General features: G+C 43.7%; 1 protein-coding gene across 2 annotated transcripts in view; it reads left to right on the top strand.

The window, feature by feature from the left end:
* The window catches only part of EML5 (EMAP like 5), a 328,115-nt gene that overhangs the window by 297,139 nt on the left and 9,068 nt on the right, over nt 1-21,908 (top strand). Inside the window, exons 32-37 of one of the 2 annotated variants that reach the window (XM_075065607.1) lie at nt 2,504-2,524; nt 10,587-10,760; nt 14,310-14,518; nt 17,890-18,047; nt 20,915-21,029; nt 21,643-21,831. In XM_075065607.1, the coding sequence (XP_074921708.1) occupies nt 2,504-2,524; nt 10,587-10,760; nt 14,310-14,518; nt 17,890-18,047; nt 20,915-21,029; nt 21,643-21,831 (866 nt within the window). The remainder of the gene's footprint in view (nt 1-2,503; nt 2,525-10,586; nt 10,761-14,309; nt 14,519-17,889; nt 18,048-20,914; nt 21,030-21,642; nt 21,832-21,908) is intronic. The other variant, XM_075065608.1, reaches the window with a different exon arrangement.

Below are 21,908 nucleotides of genomic sequence, written 5' to 3'. Positions count from 1 at the left end.
CTTCCAAGGTCTCTCCCTGGGATCGATCTCGGACGCTTTCCTGATGCCGTGGAAGAACTAGCTGCTTTATGCCTTCCCACTGTTCCCGCTGGTTCATAAGGTCCTGCTAAAACTCCGCAGGGACAGAGCACGCCTAATCATGATTGCTCCAGCGTGGCCCAAGCAGCACTGGTACACGATGTTGCTCGACCTGTCGATAGCCAACCCAATTACCTTGCCACTCCACCCAGACCTCATAACTCAGGACCATGGCAGACTTCGCCACCCAGACCTGCAGGCCCTTCACCTCACGGTGTGGCTGCTGCGTGGCTAAATGAGTCAGAGTTACGTTACTGTGCATCAGTACAACAAGTTCTCCTGGGTAGCAGGAAACCTTCCACCCGGTCAACGTATCTGGGCAAGTGGAAGCGTTTCTCCTGCTGATGCGAAACGCATAATCTTACTCCTACTGAGGTCCCGATTCCCTCTATTTTGGACTACCTCTGGTCTCTCAAACAGCAGGGCCTAGCAGTATCATCACTGAGGGTACACTTGGCAGCCATCTCTACCTTCCACTCAGGGGAGGGTGGACGTTCCGTGTTCTCACACCCTATTGTTTCAAGGTTCCTCAAGGGCTTGGAGCGCTTATACTCCCAAGTACGCCGCCCAGCCCCGACCTGGGACCTCAACCTGGTTTTAACCAGACTTATGTCTCCCCCATTCGAGCCGTTAGCAACCTGCTCGCCACTCTACCTGTCTTGGAAGACAGCTTTCCTCGTAGCCATTACATCGGCTAGACAAGTCTCCAAGCTTAGGGCTCTTACAGTGGATCCGCCGTACACTGTGTTCCACAGGGACAAGGTGCAGTTGCAACCACACCCAGCATTCCTCCCTAAGGTGGTTTACACATTTCATGTTAACCAGGACATCTCATTTCATGTTAACCAGGACATCTTTCTCCCGGTCTTCTTCCCGAAGCCACACTCAACATGACGGGAGCAACAATTGCACTCCCTGGACATCCTTAGAGCGCTTGCATTTTATATTGAGCGGACAAAACCGTTTCGTAAAACGCCCCAACTCTTTGTCGTGGTAGCAGACCGAATGAAAGGCCTACCTGTTTCCTCTCAGAGGATCTAATCTTGAGTAACGGCGTCCATCTGCACTTGTTATGATTTGGCTCATATTTCCCCAAGCCACATCACCGTGCATTCTACCAGGTCTCAGGCTTTTCTGTCGCCTTCCTGGCTCGTGTACCTATCCAGGAGATATGTCGCGCAGCTACCTGGTCTTCGGTCCACACCTTTGCTTCACATTATGCTCTGGTTCAACAGTCCAGAGATTTGGCTCAGCAGTTTTGCATTCTGCAACATCTCACTCCGACTCAACCGCCTAGGTAAGGCTTGGGAATCACCTAACTGGAATGGATATGAGCAAGCACTCAAAGAAGAAAAGACGGTTACTCACCTTTGTAACTGTTGTTCTTCGAGATGTGTTGCTCTTATCCATTCCAAACCTGCCCTCCTTCCCCACTGTCAGAGTAGCCGGCAAGAAGGAACTGAGGGGTGGTTGGGTCGGCAGAGGTATATATCCGGCGCCATAGTGTCGCCACTCCAAGGGGTGCCCAGCCGACCCACCAAGTGTTGCTAGGATAAAAATCTTCCGACGAACGTGCACGCGGCGCGCGCACACCTAATTGGAATGGATATGAGCAACACATCTCGAAGAACAACAGTTACAAAGGTGAGTAACCGTCTTTTTCTAAGCAAAACAATTTTTAAAGCTTTGCACTAGCATTAAGGTTATTTTGCTTTTGGTATTTTTAACATTGTTGTAACTTGCATCAGCATAGTTTTGACGTAATGCAGTCTCCAAGGATTTACAGAAATATTATTTTAATGTATTTTCAAATTGTAATGGCATGGAGTCTCTGTAGTCTTGCACTGAAATAGTTTTGACATCAGAATATCTCATTGCAATGTTTTATGATGATACTAAATCTATTGTGTTATGCAGAATGCTTAATTGTTTCTCTAATTTGGGCGTGCTCCTGTGTAATGCTGATCACCCATCCCTTCTACTGAAGTAAATGGGAGTAGAGGTTGTTCAGTACATGATAGGATCAGGCCCTTTATTAATACACCATCTCAAACATTATTTCCCTCTGGACATTTATTTACTTAATTGGCTAGCATGCCTGAAACGTGAAAAATGCTATTAATTTAGAGCGAAGTAGAGAAGGACTCAAGCATAGATCCAAGTGATATTTGTACATTTTAAAACTCACACAATTGAAGACAAAATGCATTCATGCTATCTATTTGTATTCCAAATGTGACTGAAACCACTTTAGACATCAGTATTTGTTCAACTTTAACTATAATAGCAGTATTGGTACTGCTGTAATGCAAGAAGATGACCTCAAGGCGTGTGGTAAGAAATTACACTTTTTGTAGCATATATTTTCTTGGAACACTTATCTTATTTCTGATCTAATTATTTTTCTGCTGCTTTTCCATTACAGGAGACTCAGCAGATATGTCAGGTAAGGGAAATAAAATTTTAACCTCTTCAGGTATAGTTAGACTATTGAGTAGTCACCATCTACAACTTTGTAGATCCATAAGTTCTGAGAATATATTTCAAGTTTATAAAGCCACGTATCAATCATTTACTGCCTCAGCAATGAACATACACCGCAATAGCTCAGTAAATTGTAAAAATAGAATATTTCCTTTACCAAAAATCAAAACATTCAAAAGAACACACTTTAAAATGACTTTTGTTGAAACATATTCCCTTCTTGCTGCCCAGTGATAAACTATTTCTAACATAGCATACTACTGCTGCTACTATAGCATATATGTATAAACTTGCAGTGTTTAGAAGCTATTGGGGCTGACAACAAACAGTTTTAGACAATTCAATTGAACATAATTTTGTAATGTATACATTTAAAGCAATATTCTGCTGAGGAGGCCTAGGTGACTGAGTGAATAAAATAATCACCTTTCATATCTACTGTATGATTGTCATGCAATTACTACCAGTGATCCAAAATGATTATTCTTATGTCAGTTTTTAATTTTGTGATGAATCATTTTGGGTCTTTTGACAATTGTGATTGAGCTCTTTTTAGTAATAAATTGTATCTTAACTGTAATTTTAAGGATCCATCACCATCATGTGTGAGTGAGTTCATAGTTGAGCAGTCTTTGTAGTTGTTTGTCATACATCGGACACAGAGATGCATATAAGTGGGTTCATGTATATATAGAGAATAAGATAAAAATATGCATGATGCATGATGAGCACATGGTCAGTGAAATTTTGAAGTGTATTGATTTTTTTTTGAATATGCCAAATGAATGTTGCATTAAGGATGGGAAAGAGCATACAAGGGAGCCTTTTTCCAACTAATATTCCTACGTAAGAGGTAACCATAATATGGCTGTTTTCCCTGAGTTCAGGAGGAACCCCTCTAGTGCTGCATAATGTCTCCACTAACTCCCACTTAGGCACTTCTGCTGCCTCATTGACCCTCCTAGCACAGCTTTAGTTTGACCTTCTATGTCTTAATAAACCTATATAATTCCTGATGACATTGCCTGGGTCCTGCACTATATTCTCTCTTCTATGGAGCTACTAGACTAGAATCTGGGCTGCTGCTGCTCTTTATTATGATGTTTTAAGTATCTCCATGCCAAATTGTTTGCTGGCATCAGGATCAGAATGTCACATGAAATGCTCTATTGATTGCAGAACAGATCTGGTTCATTCTAGTGCAGATCTCTTCTGCCGTGCTTGCTCATGGAAGCTTTCCCCTGACTAAAAAGAGAGAGGAGACCCCACAAAATGCATCCCTCTGCTAGGACGGATACTCATCAGGCTGACCATGACGTCCATGAGGGAGGACCAAGATCAAGGCAGAGATTTTGAGAAGAGCACGAACAGAGGAAACCACATTTTTCTTCCAGCTAACCCTGTTGTGGTAGTCCACTCAAATCCACATTTGTGGTGTCTAGATGAAGATAGGGTTGCCAACTTTCTAATCGCACAAAACTGAACACCCTAGCCCTTCCCCTTCCCCAGGACCAGTGCAACCATTAGGCAAACTAGGCGGACGCGTAGGGCACCAAGATTTGAGGGTGCCAAAAAGCGGTGCCCAAAATGTCTGGGAAGGTCACCCGGTGCTGCGGCTTTGATCAGCTCCCGCTGGCTGGGAAGTGATGTAATTCCTCCTCTGGCCACCAGGGCGCTGCACTGCTCCCTGCTGCTCTGGCTCTTTTCCAGGGCCCCCACCCCTGATCAGCCCCGCCCCGCCCCCACTCCCTGAGCTCTGCAGCAGGGCCGGGCCTGCACTGACCAGTGGCAGGAAGTGCAGAGACCTGGCCCCAGCCACACTGCCGGTGAGTGCTGGGGGGTGGCTTCCCTTGCCCTCCAAGCCAGTCCCCCCCCCCTCCCAGAGGCCTACCCTCTGTCTCCAGCCAACCCCTGCTGCACCCCCTGCCCTGCCTCCAGCCATCTCCTGCCGCACTCCTGTCCGGCCTGCCTGCACCCATCCCTGGACCCCACCCCCTGTCTCCAGCCAACCCCTGCTGCACCCCCTGCCCTGCCTCCAGCCTGCCCCACACCCCCTGTCTCCAGCCAACCCCTGCCGCACCCCCCTGCCCAAAGCCAGGCAGCCCCACGCCCTGTCAGGTTGTTCATTTATTTTCTTTAAATATGTAGACTAAATAATGAAATTAACAAATTTTCAAGCTGAACATGTATTAATTCTGATGAACAATGCCATATTATGCAGTATTCATTTTTGAAAGTTTATAATTGATGTTCTGGGGGGAGGGGTGGGGGTGGAGAGCGCAAGGTGGAAGTTTCGCCAGGGCGCAAAGTATCCTTGCACCGGCCCAGCCCTTCCCCGTGGCCTCGCCCCCTTCCCTGCACCTTCCCTGAGGCCCCACTCCCCACTCACTACACTCCTCCACCTCGGTGGCTCGCTCTCCCGCACCCTCACTCACTTTCACTGGGCTAGGGTAGGGGTTTTGGGTGCAGGAGAGATTGAGGGCTCCAGCTGGGGGTGCGGGCTTGGGTGGGGCTGGGGATGAGGGTTTGAGGTGCAGGAGGGGGCTCCAGACTGGGGTATGGAGATAAGGGATTCAGAGTGTGGGAGGGGGCTTCAGGTTGAGGCAGGGAGTCGGTGTGTGTGTGGGGGTGAGGGCTCGGGGCTGGGGATGAAGGATTTTGGGTGCAGGGGGGGCTCCAGGCTGGACAGTGTGGCCAAGGGATTCAGACTGTGGGAGGGGGCTGTGGGTTGAGGCAGGGGATTGGGGTGCAGGATGGGGCTCTGGGTTTGCGGGGGATCTGGGTTCGGGAAGGGGTTGGGGTGTGAGAGCTCTGGACTGGGGGATGGGCTCTGGGGTGGGGTCAGCGATGAGGGCTTTGTGGTACAGGAGGGGGCTCCAGGCTACAGAATGGAGCCGGGGATTTGGAATGCAGGAAGGGGCTGCAGGTTGAGGCAGGGGGTTGGGATGTGGGAGAGGGTGAGGGCTGTGGGCTGGGGGTACAGGCTCTGGGCTGGGGCCAGGGATGAGGGGTTTGAGGTGCAGGAGGGGGCTTCAGGTTTGTGGGGGCTGAGAGCTGGGGCATGGAGTTGCAGTTCAAGGGGGTGAGGGCTCTGGGCTGGCGGGGGGCTCTGGGGTGGGCCCAGGGATTGAGGGCTTTGTATGCCGGATGGAGCTCAAGTTTGGTGGGGGCTGAGGGCTGGGGTAGGGGGTTGGGGCACAAACTTAACTCACATGGCTCCCGGTCAGCAGCACAGCAGGTGTGGGGGCTAAGGCAGGCTGCCTGCCTGTCCTTACACCAAATTGCGTGCATGCCAGAAGTGAACAGCAGATCCAGTGCTAGTAATCAGGGGGCGGAAGAGGAGGCTCCGTGCAAGCTGCTCTTGCCCTGTAGGCACACCTCCCCCGCACTCCCATTGGCCAGTTCCCAGCCAATGAGAGTGCAGAGCCGGTGCTCAGGGCGGGGGCAGTGTGCAGAGCCCCCTGCCTAGGAGCTGGACCTGCAACCTGTTTCTGGGGCACAGCGTGGTTCCCCAGGACAGGTAGGGACCAGCCTGCCTTAGCGCCACAGCGGTACTGACCGGAGCAACCAAGGTCTCTTTTCGACTGGGTGTTCCAGTCGAAAACCAGACACCTGGTCACTCTAGATGAAGATGTTCCAGACTTCTCTTCATCCGAGATCCACAAACTTTCAGCTCATGATGTCATGTAGGTAGAGATTAGAGCAGTCCAGGATTTTGCCAGGGAGGATGCTGAAGAAGAAAAGACTGTTCAAAGTCCAGGATAAACCCCTGCATCTGTTTCATTTTCCGCAAAGAGGTAAAGAGGCTTGTCAAATAATTCTGGGGTATCCCAGAAGCTTGTTCTGCCCAGCAGCAATGCACCATTTTAACTACCTGCCTATAATACTCTTCAAGACTTTGAGGTAAAACTTAAACATAAAAAAATGGTAGTAACTGTGGTGTCACCAAATGAAGGGTTATTTCCATGAAAGAAAATTCTTACACAATGCACAAAAGGAATAATGAGCTGGTTCCAAATATCATTTTGATGTGTTCAGCCATAGTATTATTCACTACTAAGCCATGAACCATTAAGCTGCAGGTGCTAGATGCAGACTTCCCAACAGATCAAAAGTAGATTGAAAAGGTTTAGACAAAATCCATTTGATTTCCAAGTTCTTTTGCAGTGGTTCCCTAAACTTGATCATGCTACCATTCCCTTTTACTTGTTAATATCCACACAGAAGGCGGGACCCTCTAGTCAGTGAAGGCCATCGCACCATAATTCCAGGTCAAGCAGAGACTGATCACCATTTATTTTAGAATATAGGCCTTTTTTGATGTGTCCCTGTACCAAGCTCTTCAAGTTCTCACAGATGGGTTGTCTTTTCTATCTCTTATCAGACAGAGGAGTGAGATGTAAAGTTTTGATTGTTTTGCACAGGTTCACAATCATTTTGCGCTGTTCTCCAGTACCAAAGAGATCCAGGGGTGTCTGTGTACTTGTAGATCTGACATCATTCAGTCCCCTTGTGCCATATAGGGAATTCAAAATAGAGACAACCCAGACAGTGATAGCAGCAGTTGAACCTGCAGGCATCCACACTTTCAAAAAAACACATACCTGCATATACATATTGCATCATCACATCAAAAATATTTGCTTTGTCCTGGGTCAAGAGCACTTTTAATTGACACTTTACCTTGCATTGCTCCCACCCACCAGCGCATTCTGCTCTATCTCAACAACAGGCTTCTGAAACTTCGGTCAGCTCTAGAGGCTCCAAAAGTACTTTGAGAGTCAGTACAGCTGCTTACTGTTTATTATTAGCCTTAAGGAGAGCGAATTAGTGTGCTCTCAGAAATTGGTCCACCTGAAAACAGTCTCCAACGTGTTCTAAGGTCTTGTCTACCTGTTCTACAAGAGGTTTGACAAGGTAGTTTTCTTAGCTCAGGAAGTTGGATGCCTATACAAACAAATGAATCTTCCCAGGATTTTCACAAATTCGATTGCCTGTTTTGTGCTATATAAGTTTTAAAAAAGGAGCAGGGGGAAGGTTTCTATTTTGTTAAACCAATGTGACTGTGTAACAGCATGAAGGAAATCTTCATAGCAAAAAAGAGCCTTCTGGACCCACTCTTTTCAGGCCTCTTCATGAGTTGGAGTGTCCTTCTGTCTTCCTTCAGCAAAGGTTGTTACTGATTTTTCAAGCAGGTTTGTGCTGCTGAGTCACTTACACACCTCTGAAAGTCCAAGCCCTAGTCAGGATTAGGGCCTCATTGTAGCAGGCTCTATACACCGATTGCAAGCCATACTTAGACTATGTGCTCTTTTGGAAGGGACTGTCTCTGTGATGCCTAGTACGATGAGTCGCTGACTTCTAGGCACTACCATAGTCATAAATAATCATCATCATCATGATTAATAATGTACATGCATATTGTGGAAAGACAATCCCTACCCCAGAGAGTTTACAATCTAAGTAACTCAGGGTATGTCTACACTACGGGATTATTCCGATTTTACAGAACCCGATTTTTGGAAACAGATTGTATAAAGTTGAGTGCACGCGGCCACACTAAGCACATTAATTCGGCAGTGTGCGTCCATGTACCGAGGCTAGCGTCGTTGCACTGTGAGTAGCTATCCCATAGCTATCCCATAGTTCCCGCAGTCTCCCCCACCCATTGGAATACTGGGTTGAGATACCAATGCATGATGGGGCAAAAACAGTGTTATGGGTGATTCTGGGTAAATGTCATCAGACAATCCTCCCTCCGTGAAAGCAATGGCAGACAATCATTTTGCGCCCTTTTCCCTGGATTGTCCGGGCAGATGCCATAGCATGGCAACCATGGAGCCCATTCAGCCTTTTTTCACTGTCACCGTTATGTCTGCTGGATGCTGCTGACAGACATGGTACTGAAGTGCTACACAGCAGCATCCCCTTGCTTTTTGCAAGTTAGCAAAGACAGTTACCAGCTCTACTGTACCATCTGCTGCCTTGCAAGTTGACAATGACGGTTACCAGTCATACTCTACCGTCTGCTGCTGTCATGGGTGCTCCTGGCCGGTCTCAGTGAGGTTGGCCAGAGGCGCATGGACAAAAATGGGAATGACTCCCCACAGGTATACTCTTAAGTCTTGTCTAGAAGAGAAGTCAGTCCGCCTAGAATATCAGGCAGCCTCTAAAGAACAAAGAGCAAACGGTCACTCCGGTCAGGCTCAGACTCCGCAGAAAATGAGCAGTGCCCTTCTAAGGTGCCTCTGCAACCACCCACTGTGCTTCCCTCCTCTCTACCCTTCTGCACACATGGCAGTCTCCCCACTTGTGTGATGAAGTAATAAGAATACTGATAAACAACACACTGACTTTATTGCCTCTGCACCAGAGATCAAGCGGGGAGGCAGGCAGGCAGCCTAGTGCTATGATATTCCAGGCAGACTGAATCTCCAGGAGACAAACTTAAGAAGAATGACCGGAGTCATTCCCATTTTTGCCCAGCGCCCCAGCCGACCTCACCGAGGCCAGCCAGGAGCCTCACGGATGACGATGACGGATATCATCATACTGCACCACTGCCGTCCGCAAGAAAGGGAAGGGATGCTGCTGTGTAGAGCTGCAGACCATGTCTGCAGCACTCCAGTAGACATACGGTGACATTGAAAAAGGCGAGAAACTATTTTTTTCGCTTGGTTTCACAGAGGGTGCGGGGGCTGACAATATACTCTGAACACCGCAACAATGTTTTGACCTTCAGGCTTGGAGCACAGCCAATTCAAATGTTTTCAGAGGTGCGGAACTGTGGATAGGTACAGTTGTCAGTTGCCCTTCCTTCCGTGACCATCCATTTCATCTTTTGGTTTCTGTACGCTTGTCTCACTCCTAAGTTTCCCACAGCACTGTGTCGAGTCCTGTTGTGGCCTCTATCCATCGTAGCCTTGGATTTTTCAGATGTTTGGCATTTGTCTATTGAGACAGTTCTGATAGAAAGGATCATCTCCCATACAAGATCAGATTCAGTATCTCTGTACGTCCATCTGGAGCTCTTTTTGATTCTGGACTGTATGCATCTGAACTGATCATGCTCCATGCTGGGCAATAGGAAATGAAATTGAAATTCGTGGGCTTTTCTGTCTACCTGGCCAGTGCATCCAAGTTCAGACGCTGTCCAGAGCGTCACATGGTGCCTGTGGGATAGCTCGGAGGCCATACCGTCAATGCCAGCCACACTAACCCTAATCCGAAATGGCAATACCGATTTCAGCACTACTACCGTCATTGGGGAGGAGTACAGATATCAATATTAAGAGCCCTTTATATTGAAATAAAGGGCTTCGTTGTGTGGACGGGTGCAGCGTTAATTCGGTTTAACACTGCTAAATTTGAAATAAACTCATAGTGTAGACCAGGCCTCATACCAAGATACACACCTCTAGTTCTTCTACTTCAGTAAGCCAACCAGTGGTTCAGCTGGCATACTGCTAGATATATAGCCTGCATTCCAAACTGGTGGCCATCTTGTAGAAAAGGAAATTTTGTTTTTGTCTTGTAAACTGACTTTCTGCAGAAACCACCAGTATGAAAGCCTCACCCAGGTATTAAACCTGTGACAGGTTACATACTATTAGAGAAGGTATGTTTCAAAGTTCTCAGATTTTGAGTTATTGTTTCAAGCTAAGAAAAGTTTAGCTCAGGTTGAAAACAAGAGAGGACTCTTGTATGAGGGGCTCTTTTGGGTTTCAAAAGCTCAGCAACCAACTAGAGGGTGAAGGTATGTGCACCAATATAATATTGAACCACAAGCCTGCAGTCCAGACTTTGCAAAAAGTCAGTTTATAAGGTGAGACCAACATTTCCCTTGTTTTGGTTAAAATAAATAAATATATATATATATATATAAAAATTTTTAAATTTATATATATATATATATATATATATATTTTTCTCTAGTGTTAAAACCTCATTTGCTTTCAGTAGCAAAAATGTTGCCTTTGTTTATAAACATATAATAATTAATTGATGATTTTATATTCATTTAGCTACAGCTCCTTCTATCCACGTGTGGGATGCAATGAACAAACAGACACTATCTGTACTGAGATGCTACCATTCAAAGGGAGTTTGTTCAGTCAGTTTCAGTGCCACTGGCAAACTTCTCCTCTCTGTAGGGCTGGATCCTGAACACACCATTACCATTTGGAAGTGGCAGGAAGGTAGGAAAGCATTTGTATTCGTACAATACATTTATATTGCCCCTAAGTCAATCAAGAACACACACCAAAATTGCAACATAAAAATTTTGGTTATCAACTGAAAAAATGATTGTAATGAATGTCACATAGCATATACTGTACAAATTAAAAATGAAATAAATGTGCTTAACTATTGTGATAATTGCCAAATGTATTTCCAGTGAATCATCCTTGTAAACATTGGATAAGAAAATCCCTTGACCTCCATTTATAATAATGAAAGTAAACCTGGTTTCATTCAGTTTTGTATTGAATCTATTTCTTTCTGCTCAATATAAATCTTTTCATACCCAGGAGTCCTCTAGAGACTTGACTGAGTGACACTCACAAAGACCACAGAACAAGCTGAAACTCTCAGAAATGTGATGCCTAAACTGCTCCTCCTGTATAATCTCTGAAATTACATCACAGGCCCAACTAGAGTAAACAGTCATTCATAGTATCTCTGCTCTGAGTTCAAGGTTTTAGACCACAGGACCTTGGGTTTTGTTGCCCATCCTCTCTTCCGCACTGTCCTGCTCCTTCTCTCTCTTCCCTTCCCAAGTGGAAAGTTCATACCCAGACCATGACTGCAGAGTTGCTGGTGCACCCAGAACCTAAGGCTGCCAACTTTCTAATCGCACAAAACCGAACACCCTTGCCCCACCCTGCCACACCACTTCCTGAGGCCCCCACCCCTTCTCTGAGGCCCCACTTCCTGCTCACTCCATGCCCTTTCCCTCTGTCATTCACTTTCCCCCACGCTCACTCACTTTCACGAGGTTCTGGGGCAAGGAGTTGGAATGTAGGAGTGGGTGAGGGCTCTGGCTGGAGGTACAGGCTCGGGGGTGGGGCCAGAAATAATGGGCTGTATAAGTAGGGGCATTGCCAGCAGATCGAGGGATGTGATCATTTCCCTCTATTCGACATTGATGAGGCCTCATCTGGAGTACTGTGTCCAGTTTTGGGCCCCACACTGCAAGAAGGATGTGGAAAAATTGGAAAGAGTCCAGCGGAGGGCAACAAAAATGATTAGGGGGCTGGAGAACATGACTTATGAGGAGAGGCTGAGGGAACTGAGATTGTTTAGTCTGCAGAAGAGAAGAATGAGGGGGGATTTGATAGCTGCTTTCAACTACCTGAAAGGGGGTTCCAAAGAGGACGGATCTAGACTGTTCTCAGTGGTAGCAGATGACAGAACAAGGAGTAATGGTCTCAAGTTGCAGTGTGGGAGGTTTAGATTGGATATTAGGAAAAACTTTTTCACTAGGAGGGTGGTGAAGCACTGGAATGGGTTACCTAGGGAAATGTTGGAATTTCCATCCATAGAGGTTTTTAAGGTCAGGTAGACAAAGCCCTGGCTGGGATGATTTAGTTGGGAATTGGTCCTGCTTTGAGCAGGGGGTTGGACTAAATGACCTCCTGAGGTCCCTCCCAACCTTGATATTCTATGATGGGTTCAGGGTGAAGGAGGGGGCTCAGGGCTGGGGCAGTGGGTTGGAGTTCAGGAGGGTGTGTGGGCTGGGGCTGTGGGCTCTGGGTTGGGACCATGCATGAGGTGTTTGGGGTGTAGAAGGGGGCTCAGGGCTGGGGCAGTGGGTTGGAGTTCAGGAGGGTGTGTGGGCTGGGGCTGTGGGCTCTGGGTTGGGACCATGCATGAGGTGTTTGGGGTGTAGAAGGGGGCTCAGGGCTGGGGCAGGGGGCTGAGGTGTGGGAGTGTGTGCAGGGTGTGGGCTCTGGGAGGAAATTAGGGTGCAAGAGGTGGTTCCGAGCTGGGGCAGGGGGTTGGGGTGTGGGCTCCGGCTGGGCAGTGCTTACCTCAGGTGGCTTGCAGTCCATGGCACAGCAGGGCTAAGGCAGGCTTCCTGCCTGCCCTGGCTTCACATGGCTCCCAGGAAGCCGCCGGCATGTTTGGCTGCTAGGTGGAGGGGCTAGGGGGTTCTGTGTGTTTCCCATACCTGCAGGCATCACCCCCGCAGCTCCCATTGGCCATGGTTGCCAGTCAGTGGGAGCTGCAGAGCCAGCGCTTGGGGCGAGAGCTGCACATGGAGCCCCCAACGCCGTCCCTGCGCCTTAGAGACGGACATGCCTCTGTTTCTGGGAGCTGCTCAGAACCAGGGCAGGCAGGAAGCCTGCCTTAGACCTGCTGCACTGCCAACCAGACTTTTAGCAGCCCCGTCAGCAGTGCTGACTGGAGTTGCCAGGGTTCGTTTTTGACTGGACGTTCCGGTCTAAAACTGGACACCTGGCAACCCTACCAGAGCTCTGAACTCTGGGTACCAACATGATACACTCCCCAACGACAGGCCACCTTCCCATCTGGTGGTCTTTGCTGATGAAGGAGAAATCCATCAGGAGTGATGAGTGGATGTAATGAAAATGACCCCTCACTATATGTGTCTGTCATCATATGTGGTTAGTGTCCAGTCATGTCCCTGTAGAAACTGGTGCAGTGTTGAGTGTGGCCATGGACAAAGATACAGCCTGTGTAGTATGTTTAGTAAGGGCCTGTCTAGTAAGTTTCTCCTTGCCATTTCAGTCAAGATGCCACTGTCTTAAATTTGCTCATCCTCAAGAGTTTATATAGGTCCATCTGGATAGCTACAGAGCCATCAAATGCTTCCTGGATAGGACAAAGTACTTTAGGTAGTCAGATACTTTGTTCATCTGCTGTGCAGGTAAGAATAAAGCATCTAAGACAACCATCTTCAAATGAGTCAGAACATCTAATTTTGAAAACTATGTATAGGCTGGAAAGGTACCATCTTCGAGTCTTAGACTGATTTTGTTGAATGTACTCTATTCATCTTGGACCGAGAGAAATAAAGCAGCTTTGGCAAAAATCTGCGGAGCAGCCCGCTGGAAATTTCTGCATATTTTGACTGGATGCTAGAGCTGGGATTTTCAGAGGACCTAAGGTAGTTAGGCTCCCAAATTCCACTGAAATACATTAGGAATTAGCCCTGATCATTAGGCCTCTTTGAAAATTGCAGCCTACAGGTAGACATAGCATCTTCACCAGATGCTGTCTTGGTCATCAGGTCTTTTAGTCTTCGATCCTCAGGGCCACCCAGAGGATTCAGGGGGCCTGGGGCAAAATAATTTTGGGGGCCCCTTCCATGAAAAACGTTGCAATGCTATAGAATACTATATTCTTGTGGGGGCCCCTGTGGGACCTGGGGCCTGGGGCAAATTGCCACCCTTACTCCCCTCCCCCCTCTCCCCCCCCGGCAGCCCTGTCGATTCTTCTTGATCTGTCTCCTCATTTCATTCTTCTCCCCCACACCACCTTTCTCTATTCTGGAGTTTTTCCTGTGCTGGGTACATGTATATGTGTATAGCTTTCTAGGGTTTAAAGCATTGGAGATATGCCATTCTAGGATTTATATAGGAGGAACAGCTTGGGGTTTCAGCTACTTTTTTGATGATTGTGGGGATGAATAACTCACCAGGCTCCAGAGTAAAGGATTCTTGTGTTGGGAGAAGACATGTATTTGTGGTAAGTTCAAATTCTCCATTTTCTTTTTGCAGGTGCCAAAATTGCCAGCAGAACTGGTCATAACCAACGTATATTTGTAGCAGAATTCAGACCGGATTCAGATACCCAGTTTGTTTCAGTGGGAGTAAAACATGTGAGGTTCTGGACTCTTGCTGGAAGAGTTCTTCTCAGTAAAAAAGGGCTACTGAGTTCAATAGAAGATGCCCGGATGCAGACCATGCTATCTGTAGCTTTTGGAGCTGTATGTACCTTAACAAATTCTTTTAAAATGCATACATACAAACATCCTTTTTACATTTTATTCTTCCATGTCTGTATATGTAGTAAAATAAGTTATCCTGAACTCTTCTGCCATAAATGCCTATTTGCATAATAGATTGCTGCAACCTGCTGATTAGTATATAAACTTATTATTTCTAGAGCTTATTCTTAATTAAAATTAAATCAATTCTCTTTAGAAAAAGATTATGAATTCAGATACTCCTGGTGTTGCATAAACTTCATATGTATTGATTTTTGATCACTAAAAATATTCCCATCTAGTCCCATTCTATTTTATTACTTTACAAAAAATGATAGGAAGATTTGACCTTTGGGTAACAAATGTCTGTCTTCCAGCCGTGTTTGTTCCAAGACAAAATTTAACTGAATAAGATCCAAATTTTGGGGGAGTAAGTCACAATATGCAGTGTGCATTTAATGTAGAAAGTTTACAAAAAGGTATAAAAAAAACAGCCATACCACCCCAGGTTGTGAGGTCATCATATCTTACCAGGATCAGGACTGATCTATACTTAGATGGGAGGTCCCCAAGAGAAATCTAGCATCTATGAGAAGTTGTTTAGTGTTTCGGTTGGTACCACTTTTCCCTTCAAGTCAATATTTAGTAGCCCAGCATAATTAGGTCATTGTAATATGTAGGGTGACCAGATGTCCCATTTTTATAGGGACAATCCCGTTTTTGGGGACTTATTCTTATATAGGTGCCTGTTATCCCCCTGACCCCGTGTCCCTGTTTTTCACAGTTGCTATCTGGTCACCCTAGTATTATGCCCTCTTTCAGCTGAGACCTAAAACCTGAGATTCTCATCTCTTGTGTTCATTAAACATGAAGAATTATCTGTAGACTCCAGAGAAGTTCTAGGGTGGCTCTGTTCTCTCTTGCTTAAAGATTTGCAGAAGGTGGTACAGGGAGGTAGTGCCTCCTCTCTTAAGGCACTTTTATGTGGAATTCTGAAAGGAACTTGCTGGCTGAAGTTCATTCCAGATAAGACTGAGGTGATGTTGTTAAATTGGGAGAGGCAACCAGAAGAAATTAAGAGAATAACTTTTCCACTTTTATTAAGGTTTTGAGCCTGCCATGGGGTGGTTCTTGTTCACAGTCTGGGTGTATTGTTGCATTCCCCAGCTGCTGTGGGATGAACATACAGCAAAAGTGTCCAGGAATGCTCTTTGAGGATAATTATCCATGGCAGCAATGTACCAGGGATTATAGTGGATTCTTTTAAAAGATATGCTCTAATTCAAAAGAAATTAGTTTGGAGGAGTCCTATGGCCTTTGGTATACAGGAGGTCAGACTAGATGGTCACAGTATTTCTTCTGCCCTTGGAATCTATGAAAATGATCTGCGCCTTGCTAAGAGATTGTGACCATTTCTTCGAGATGCTAAACCAGGACCCACATATTTGTCACTTGAAGACTAGATTACTGCAGTGTGCTGTACATTCTGCACCAGCTTAATTTATTAAATTTACTTAAGATATAGCACCATGTGGCAACCTGCTTATTAACTGGTGCGTCTGAATGGCAGAACATGACACCTGTTCTGTATGATCGACACTAGCTGCCTATTGGTTTCCAGACTGACTTTAAATTGTTGTTTGTGACCTCTAAAGCCCTAAACGGCTTGGGACAGACTGCCTCTTTATCACAGTTGCAATTGGCAGATGTGTTTGAGCTGGATTTCTCGTGATTTAAAAGAGGGGGCTGGTGTTTAGAGTGTTCTCCTTGAGTGGCCCTTAGCTCTGGAACAGGCTTCCCTCTTCTAGTCCAGTATAATCTGAGTCAGTTGACCTTTGTGTCACAGTGCAAGTGGTAGTTGTTGGTCCAAGCTGCATCTAAGGCTGAAGTTTTAGAGCAGTGAACCTGTGGGGAAGTTTTGTCTTCTGCTGGCACTTCAATTTTATTTCTGTTTTTGTCATTTGTACCAATGGTGCTTGGGGAGGGTGGATAAGTTCCTCTTTACTTTTGCATACAAATCTAGATAAATAAGTGATTTTTTTAAAAGTATGGGCAACTTTTCACAAGCATAGAGATGGTGTTTAGTAGTAGTTTCCTGGTCACATTCCCATGAATCCACTGCCTAAATGCCCACTGCAATTTCAACTGGATATAATATTTTTCTTCACTTCTAGTCATTTGATGTTATGTGATGTTGCTGTATACAGATAAACAGCTGTGTCATTCTCTGCACAGAATCAGCTGCATTTCAGTAGTGGGTAGCAATGAGTCATGTAAATACCATGAATAGCTTGGAAAGTGAATCTGGATCCCTGGGAATTAAACGTTTTCAATGCATATAATATCATCATCATCAAAGAGTGTGAGGAGCTCAGGTATTATGATAATGGAGGCTATATTAGTGCCTTAGATAGAGATGTGACTTCAAGGGAAACCAATGGCAGATAAAATCAACGGAGTCAATCAAGGGAATGTATTTTTTCCACATTGATATAATATCTTATGTATTAAATATCACAAATAATTTGAAACATAAAGAATTCTGCACTTACTTAACTGAAACATTTTGTACTTCCCAAGCATTTAGTTGTTACTGGTTTTAAATATTTTTCAATATCATTGCTTCTAAATACATAAGGTAGTTAAGCTTAACTTTACTACCCGTCAAAAATAGGAGGCATAGTTAAAAAAAATCATAGTTTATGTTCTGTTGAGTTAGATTCTTACTTGTTTCCTCTTTTAAACTGACCATCTCTGTGCTCCATTGAGGGAAGTGCTGTACCTAATACCCAGACACTGAAGATGATTTCCATCAAACATTGTGTTTGAAGTATAGTAGTAATAGTCTGACTTACTGGTTTTGTGTGAAACATGATACTAAATGGTATCTTAGCTGCTCTTGATTTCCTGGCTGCTCTTCCATGATTGTGCAAAGGGATGATGTGGAATGGACTCGAGAGCTCTGTCCCTAAATTCCATACCTTGCACTTTCTCAGTGCAGGAGGGGCATGTTCGTGCTCCGTGCAGTGCTGGACATGTCAGCCTAGGGATGACCTTTGCTCTATCCTTCTTCCACATTGACTGGAGAAGAGCATGTGCCTTGAAAAGTGCATAGCAACTGATTCTCTTTTATGTGTTCACCGTCTATCTTGGAGGCTATCTGCCTGCCTTTTGCCTCTGCAGACAGAGTGCCTCTGGGATCTGCCATTGTTCCGTATCCCTCTACAAACACCACTTTTACAGCAATGACTAATAAAGCCACAATCTAGTCCAAAATGTAGAATTTGCTTATTATTTATTACAAAAATTAAATGTATTTCTTCTTGACTTATTCAGAATCAAATTATAAGTATATTTTCCCCCCTTTTCAGAATAACTTGACATTTACAGGTACCATCAGTGGAGATGTTTGTGTTTGGAAAGATCATGTATTGGTACGAATTGTGGCCAAAGCTCACAATGGGCCTGTGTTCACAATGTACACTACTCTCAGAGATGGTCTAATCGTAACAGGAGGCAAAGAAAGACCGTGAGTCTTTTTGTTTTATCATTCAAATATGTTTTACTAAGATATTATATGCTGTACAAATGTGCTTTGGAACATGAAATTCCAGTAGTTACCATCAGTCACTTTATTTAAACACCTATGCAAGCTATTTCAAACATTTTGTGATGATTTTTCATTATTAAGGTTAAGACTGACTATGAAACAAATAGCTTTGAAAATGTAAAGAAATAAACACTGTTTTACAATGGGAGCATTACATACAGTGAAAGCCAGGGAATGGGGCCCTTGCTGGATCACTGAGGGGAAATACAGGCCTGAACTGTAATAACGAAATTACCAATTTTCCTTTGTTATGAAATATAAATTGACCACCCCTTTCTCACAGAGATATCTTTGTCACAAAAACTCATGAGACACTTGAGAGGTTAAAGGGCACCTATTCAGCAGCATGGTCCTTGGGTCTGTCTTAATCAGATTTCAAAAAGATCCTTTATTTTCATTACCAGTGCGAGTTTTCTTCCAATCCCTGGTTACACTTTCAGAGCTGGCATTAGAAGGGATGCAGTAGAGAGGAAAGCAGCATCATGAGAGGGAGCTGTCTTCTGCTCCTCTAGCCTCATTTGCAGATGCCAATAGCACACAGCAGATTTAATGAGACTGAAAGCTCAGCAAGATTCAATATTGCAGAACACTACATATTGCCTTTCATTTTGGTGAGATCCTTTTCCTTTCCCTTGAGATAGCTGTTAACGTACACTGCATCATCAAATTTATGATTATTTCCCTAAAAAAATAGTCTTGCATTTTTAAAGATGTTTTGCTTTTAATATGTTCTTTTTATTTGCTACTTATTTCTCGATATTCTAATATAATATTGAGTGTCTCAAAGCCAAAAGGGTATTCTTATCACATAGGTTCAAAAGAATCAGTGAATACATTGAAAAAGGTAAAAATAAAATCAACTCATAATTGCTGTACATTGTCTTCTATTCTGAAGAATCTTAAAACACATTGCACATTTTAATGTAATTATACAGACTACTTAAAAACACAAAGACATACAAGTTTGTAGTATGTTTGATAATGGAAATCACTAGGAAATATCAGTTTTCCTGAAAAAATGGTGACAAAAGTATTTGTAAATGTGTGTGTTTTGGCATTTAATGTAGATCAAAAGTACTAAAAGGCAGCTCTCCTCTTGTTCCCTGAATTGCATTTTGAGACTCCAACTGTCTTACTAATCAAATACAGAAGATGTATGGATGACCACCTAAGGGAACTTGGTGTATGCAATATATTTGCATACTTGGCTGATGCTTTGATCACACAGAATTTTGAAGATACGCTATGAGACCACTTTTAAGAGTAATGGAAGCCTGCATACTTACACATCAATATTTATAACGATCTGTTGAAAAATAGCAGTTGCTCATGATAAGTAGTTGAATCATTTAGCAGAAATGTAATGCAATGCTTTGGTCTAGTAACACTTATAGCTAAAATACATCATTAAAATTAACCTCCACAGAGCATGCACAGCCTATCAAAATAACCACACAATGTTATTGCTCTACCCCTGTGTCTCAGTTCTGCTCTAAGAGGCTGTGTTTGGATGCTCTGAGTTGTGTTTAGAGCTGGGAAGGCCCTTATTCTGGGCCAAAATTAGGGAGACACAAAAATAAGTTAGTCCCCACTGACCTTGTTTTCTGCACCCAGTACAAGGGAGTAATGGAGAATCTGGCCTTTTTCCTGCCATCTCCTCATCCCCATTGTCTATCGTCTCATGCCTACAGAACAGGGACCATATCTTTTACTTGTTCTGTGAAGCGTCTAGAACATTGAAGGCACTGAATAAATAATAATAATAATATTAATAATTAAAAATACATGCTACAAATTTTATTCTGTTTCCTATTTCCCCATCAACACCTTCCCCATTGCTTCTCTTTCAGTTTTCCTCTTCAGTTTCTTTTCTTGCATTTTCTTTTGCTTCCCTCTTCTCTTCCTTCACTCTCTCCTTGTTTTAGGATTAGACTGTTATGGCTCACAGGTAGTGTTTAACATATAGTACTAAACCAGTAGTTTGGGAAATCCACTCCTTTCTTCACATCGTATGATTTTAGTCACGAGACGGAAGAGTTTTCTAAATGCCATTTCACTACAGCAGGGAAGAAGCATTACAGTGCAGGAAATTAAGGTGCACCATATAAATTACAGAATCTGTAATCTAACTATGCCTTTGATTTATTTTTCCTCTGGACAGTAATTCAGAGATTTCAGCAAAATTGGTCATCTTTATAGATTAATACACATAATTCATTAAAATCAAAGAATCAATGTGTTTTTGAAAGATGAGATTAAAACAGTAGAAAAACAAATCTGCTTTGGTTTAAAAACTGTTAGGATTTAATAAATAAAATTATTGATCTAGAATCTGAATTTTATTTTTTTAGACTGATATATATTGCATATTAATATTTTTCCTATACAAATGCTAATGGAATCTTTAAGGAATAAAACTTATAATGCCTTTAACTTGTTTATTACATTAGTGCCTAAGGGCCAATCAAGAATGGTGCCTCACTGTGCTTGGCACTGTACAGAGTTGTAGAGGGTCCCTGCCCTGAAGAGCTCACAATTTAAATAGACAAGACAGAGACAGGGTCGGGGAAAGGGATATAACACACAAACAGTGAAGAGTGTGATGGCAGCCAATGTCATTTTAGTTCCATGCTTTTTAGGAGTGGGTTTACTTAGGAGGGAATAAGCTAAATAAATAAAAATGGGAAGGAGGGGGATGTTAAACTACATTAAGTAACAAAATATTTTAACTGACTAAAATACGAGCTAGCTTTCATACTTAGTGTCTTTGGCTACTATCTTATTAGATCAAAGGAAGGAGGGGCTGTTAAACTATGGGATCAGGAGCTGAAGCGATGTCGTGCCTTCAGATTGGAAACAGGACAGATGACTGACTGTGTTCGTTCTGTGTGTAGAGGCAAAGTAAGGCATGTTCTCTTTAACATATTGTTGTCAATCCTTGGGTTATTATACAGCAAATTGATATACAGAAGAATTTTTGCAGAATCTTTTTCTCATGGTTATTAGTTTGAATAATTAATACAAGTTGATGTCAATTTTAAAGAGTTATGAAGAATCTAACTTTAATTTATAATTTAAAATGTTCTTAAATTAAAGGCTTACCGTGGCTGTAGATTATCTGTCATAAAGCATACTTTCCAGTCCACACATAAATACACATAAGGAAATACTAGTCCCAGTTAGGATGCTATTGTGTATACAACTTGATTAAAAAATAACGAAAGATCGCTTTCTGTGTTTAGAACCCAGACCATTATAACAACTCTTGAATCGAATACATCCTTTTAAATTTGGAGGCAGAGAATAATTCAGTTTTATATCTGATGTCTGACTTGTGAACAGAAATTCAGACTATAAGAAGATTCACATGCCGATCTCTTCATTAACAAAATGTAATCCTTATTTGATTTCAGCAGCCCTCCTTGATAGAATTATAACCATGGTTCATTTGTTACTATTTATAAGTATTAGTTAATATATTATTACAGTAGTAATTCTTTCACCATTGTCTCAGGGGAAAATTCTTGTTGGGACAAGGAATGCTGAAATAATTGAAGTTGGAGAGAAAAATGCAGCATGTAACATTCTAATTAATGGTCATATGGATGGACCTATCTGGGGACTGGCTACACATCCTTCAAGAGATTTTTTCCTTTCTGCTGCAGAAGATGGGACAGTGAGACTCTGGGACATTGCTGAAAAGGTAGATGTAAAGTTAATAGTACTAAGCAGCTATACTTCTAGCAAAAAAGAATCGAAGAGTTATTCAATAATCGGGAT

This window comes from Chelonoidis abingdonii, chromosome 4 (assembly GCF_003597395.2).
Source record: "Chelonoidis abingdonii isolate Lonesome George chromosome 4, CheloAbing_2.0, whole genome shotgun sequence".
In the NCBI taxonomy this organism is placed as follows: Eukaryota; Metazoa; Chordata; order Testudines; family Testudinidae; genus Chelonoidis; species Chelonoidis abingdonii.
The sequence above is the reverse complement of the archived record's forward strand: the minus strand, read 5'-3'. Positions and strand labels throughout refer to the sequence as shown.